Raw genomic sequence first — 5,012 nt, 5'->3', positions numbered from 1 at the left:
CTGGAACCAGTCCGAGCCACGAGTTTTTACTTAACAGTCTAGTCCTCAAAGTTCCACATACGTCATGGATTGCGTGTACTAAACATGCACAGCCACAGCGAATAAATAAAGAAATTAAAGACAAAAAGAGGCTTATTAACATAATAAGTTCAAAAAAAATGGAGAAAGGAGATCACCCTTTATTGTTACTGGACAATCTCCTCCGTATGATTGACTCTTGATAGAAAGAAACAAAAACATGATCATTAATTTATGTGTGGAAAATGTTTAAGAGACTATATTTTTAGAATATATTTTGTAAATCACATATAATGTAGCGGTTGGTGATTTAATTTTTTTTTAATGTTTATAAAAAGAAATTCAACCATTAATTACTATATCATGTGATATGTAAAATATAGTTCAAGTACATGATCTACCTAGTATCACTTTGTATATATTATGTATAATGATGAGAGGGTTAAAGCCGCTTCTTTGTATCTTAATTTCTTGTCGTGCAAAGGCAAAGCAACACAAATCCGAATAAGCTTATAAATGTTAGTTCCGCCCTAATTTGCCCTTTAGGGTTTCGAATGGTTCCTTAATTAGTTTGAAGCATGCATGCTCTATATATATAGTAACTCCTGCTTCCTAATTTCGCTTGCACGTATAAAACCAAAGCTTTAATATATTTGAGGAGCCAGGAGAGAAAGATGGAATTTGCAGGGTGAGGTGTGATTGGAGGGCAGTGTGTGAGGTGAGGACAACTGAGGGAAAACTGAAAAGGCAGATGGTAGAGGGATGGATGGTGTAAGCGAAGAACATCATTGCTAATTGCTATGGTACCATGTCATTCACTGGCATGGGCCATGAGCCACCACAATCCAAAAAAGACGAGTCACATGTCACCACATCCTCTCAATATGTTGTCATAATTCCAAAGATCCAAAACCAATCCTTCTCTCCTTTATCTCTATCGTCATCATCGTTTTAATAAATGATTATTACTTGATGCCTTTTAATTCTATTTGAACAATTTGTGAACCTAGTTTAGTTTTCCTATTTTATAATCAACAAAAAAATATTTTGGAGAGAATGATTGGAACTTAAAATTTTGAAGACATGAATAAACACTTTTCAGTAGAGTTACAACCCCACCTAATTGTACACCATGTACTAACTACATTCTCTTCTCATTGTATGACTCACCCATGCATGCGAATAGGTTCCATCCAAGTCCCATGCACCATGTAAAAAGGTGCGGTATGGGGTAAGTCTGTGCTATAGGCAAGACTTCACCGAGTTTTAATTGGGATATGGGATGGTGCTTTTAGCAATACTTTGCACTTTTAAGCACTATAATTGATCAGTTAAGTGAGGTTTAGCGAATTCCAGCATTTTGTTTTCCATAAAATGATTTGTTGGATTGACAAGTTTATGCGTACGGTTCACATGGTCATATTCTATAACTACTCCCCTAATGTTATGCATTTGTTAATTACATATTGCGTTGCTAATTTTGGTAATATTAATTATTTGGCTCATGAGAGACGAGAAATATGAGACAAGGAAAAGATAAAATCAATGCAAAAATTTGTAGAAATAAAACTAACTAAAAATGTGCATTTCAATTTTATGGACTTTTCCGCCTTCTTTATCTCTAAAATCAAACACAGTTTGATCCCTTTGATTAAACTACTACACGTATCTCTAGTTTTAATGATGTAATGAATTGTGCTTAATGTTGTGACATTGGTGGTGTTCTTTCCTAAACCCATTGTTTTCTCCATCTGGTTTTCTTCGGGGGAGTTTTAGCAAGACCCCAGTGTCGCCCTAGTGAAGTTAAGATAATAGTAAGGTGGAAGCTCTTTTATCACAATAGGAAAGTAAATTGGGGTAATGAGCACAAAAACTAGTGATGACTCTCATGATTTATGATTGCGGCAGGTAAGGATTCCCCAAATCTTTGCCACTAAGAGCTCCATCATAACTTCTATGTTTCAACAGTGCACGAGATATAATAACAGAATGATCAATCCTCAGTGTTGGAAAATTCCAATAGCAAGAATTAGTTAATAAAGGTAATTAACAATAGCCAGCTAAAAGGAAAGAAATATACAAAAACCCATAAATCCCACAGTAAACAATCAACTAGACATCATGCATACAAAAAACCTATTCACTTTATATTCACAGACAATAATCTACTTCGAGCTTGTAGCTTGTAATACATAATATGTTTTAACTCAACGGCAAGATATCTCCACCCAAATATTTCCCATCCTTCCATCTACAGAGCATCGACAACTACGAGTTGGTGATTCAGTAGTAAATGACGGATTACGAGGTTTTCTTAAAACTAAAACTGGAGGTCTCGGGTTCAAAACCCACTGCTAGTGTGGAAGCCAGACTAGTGGCCAGGAGGAGGCTGAAATGCCTATTTGAGTCTTCCCAGCCCCCAAAAGAGGTGAATAATCGTGGTTTGCTACCAGTTGTCCCCCTTTTTGTAAAATCCATAGAGCATCGACTTTTTTTATTATTCTTATACTAGCTAGAAAGGGAATTTACCTAGGCCTACTTTGATCTGCTTATTTATTTTTTTCATATGTATATTCTCTTTGCAGTAGTAACCAAAGCACATTTTTTAGGACTTAAAAAGTGATCATTAATGGAGAAAATACGATAGGAATGAATATATACTTTGTAAGTTGTAATACAATAAAAATAAAGAAAAAAAGAAAGTATTGTACATACATACTCTAAATAAGTCCGAGCTACATATAATAAATTAAGAAAATATGATACCTTGCTAGCTATATACAACTATATATAATTGAACTACTGATGATGCGTCATATTAGTTACATATTGTCACGATTTTGTAAGTTGAATGGTGAGGGATAAAAACAACAGCAGCTATATATGTAGGCTCTTCATTATCACCACCACCACCACCAAGGCCAACGGCTCTCCTTCAAGCAGTAGTACTAGTACCAGCTAGCATCAACATTATCTAGTGATCTGAAGTCGGAGAAATCCACGAGTCCACCGCACCTTCACCTCTAATAGTAGAATTAACATTATTCATCTCCAAACACTTGTCCAAACTAGGCCTCAAATGGTGATCTTGTGATGATAATCCCCCATCACTTGATCCAAGTACTCCATGATCCCTCCAGCCATCATTGCCATCTGAAGCTGCCACGTGGCTGTCGTCTATTGATCCACTACCGAGCTGGTTTGTGTTAACATATGGTGATGATCCATGATGGTTCAGAGCCAAATGGCCCTCAAGTGATGAATGCATGGCTAAATTACCAATTACTCCGCGGGGGCTAGGTCTTGCCCCAAAATTGGGCACACTGACGGAAGAGTGGAATGGAGGAGGCTGCTGCGGTAGGGATTGGAATGTTAGAATAGGGTTTTGCATGTTTTGGAAGAGGCCTTGATTTTGATGATGATCAGATAGTAATGGGTAATTAGTTGAACTGAAATTAACGTTGTTGTTACTATTATTATTCCTAGTAGCAATATTGGTAGCATCAACCATAGCACTACTATTATTGTTCATCATCATCAACAATGAAGAAATAGAATTAGAAGTAGAAGAAGATAGAAATGGGGTTGGCTGATGAACCTTTTGAGCCAACGGGCGTAAAGGGTGGAGAGGTGACCTTATTCCAGAGCCAAACATTTCGAGCCTTCGAGCGTATGGTGATGACGATGAGGCTGAAAATGGGGGTGCTGGGATGCCAGTGAACTCCTGCACCATTGCTCGGAAATTTGACGTGTCGGTGGTGAGCACGGTGGTAGGTGCCCTCCTAGAAGCTCTTGTCCTCTTCTTTGTGTTCCGGGTGGCAACGGGGTTGGTCTGTCCTCCTCTTGAAGAAGCTAAGAGAGCTTGAGTAGTAGTTGATGAAGGTTGCGGGTTGGGAACTGGGTTGGTGGAGTTGGGTTGATTGGATCTTGAGTTGGGGATGAAATTTGGGTTTGATGAGTTTGGTTGGGGTTGAGACAATGCTGTGTGGAAATGATTATAAGTATAATTACGAGATGAGATATGATGATCAAAAAATGTTGCGTTAGTGGGTTGGGGGTTATGGTTTTGGTAATGAGAAGGGAGAGAAGGGTGCACTATTGGGTCGGAGGAATCAAACAATTGGGTCGGAGAATTCAAGTAACCCGGGATCGAATTGGGTCTTGAGATTTCATGGTCTTGATCTTCACCACCACTTGAAGATTGCATACTTTCACTATTATCAGAATCCATGGCTAGCTAAGAACAAGAAGATGTAGATGGTCACAAATAATATGGAGAGAGAGAGAGAGAGAGAGAGAGAGAGAGAGAGAGAGATTATGAGGGTAGTGGGAAAAAATGCATGGTGAAGTGAGTGGAAAAGTGATACATATATATATATATATATGTATATATCTCATATCTCCTTGTCTAAGAACAGCATTTTGAGAGAGAGGAACATGTCTTTATCATTGAAGCCCTGAGATCTGAAATTGGAAGCAAAATCTTTTCCTGGTCTCAGTTGGAGAGAGCCAAAGTTTCTATTAAAAGGAGAGAATATATAAAAACTGATGGATGGATGGATGGATGGATGGGAGAGAAGCAGAGGCTTTTCTTTTCTTCTTCCTTTTTGTTTTTTGATTTCTTTGGGAACTACTATTTTCTGTGCTTCTTTTTTCCCTTTATGTTTTAGAGAGATGAGCTGCTAGGGTTTCAGAAAAGCATAAGAGAAATGAAAGAGTAAAGAAAGGTTATTTATTTAGCCTTTCTGATATTGAGACAGAGAGGGCCTCAATTCTAAAAAATTAGAAAGATCCTCCATCTCGAGAGAGAGTGTGTGTGTGCAGGGTGGGGTCGCCATTGGAGTAGGAAAATAACAAGTATGGTTTACCCTCCCACTTCCAGCATCCGTGCTCTTCTGTTTTGTATGACCACGGTTAAGTCATGTCAACATTTTATATTATTTTTTTATAAAGATAATAAGACAAAAATGAATAGTAATATAAAATGTTGACGT

At 37.7% G+C, this 5,012-nt stretch overlaps 1 protein-coding gene across 1 annotated transcript; it reads right to left on the bottom strand.

Annotated features, from left to right (window-relative positions):
• Window positions 1-2,648: 2,648 nt before the first annotated feature.
• On the bottom strand, window positions 2,649-4,720 carry LOC103437895 (uncharacterized). Its single transcript, XM_008376454.4, has 2 exons — window positions 3,617-4,720; window positions 2,649-3,370 (listed from the first exon to the last, which is right to left on the bottom strand). The coding sequence occupies exons 1-2, from the start codon at window positions 4,247-4,249 to the stop codon at window positions 2,993-2,995; spliced, it is 1,011 nt and encodes a 336-aa protein (XP_008374676.2). The 5' UTR covers window positions 4,250-4,720; the 3' UTR covers window positions 2,649-2,992.
• Window positions 4,721-5,012: the final 292 nt, after the last annotated feature.

This window comes from Malus domestica, chromosome 15 (assembly GCF_042453785.1).
Source record: "Malus domestica chromosome 15, GDT2T_hap1".
NCBI lineage: Eukaryota > Viridiplantae > Streptophyta > Magnoliopsida > Rosales > Rosaceae > Malus > Malus domestica.
The sequence above is the reverse complement of the archived record's forward strand: the minus strand, read 5'-3'. Positions and strand labels throughout refer to the sequence as shown.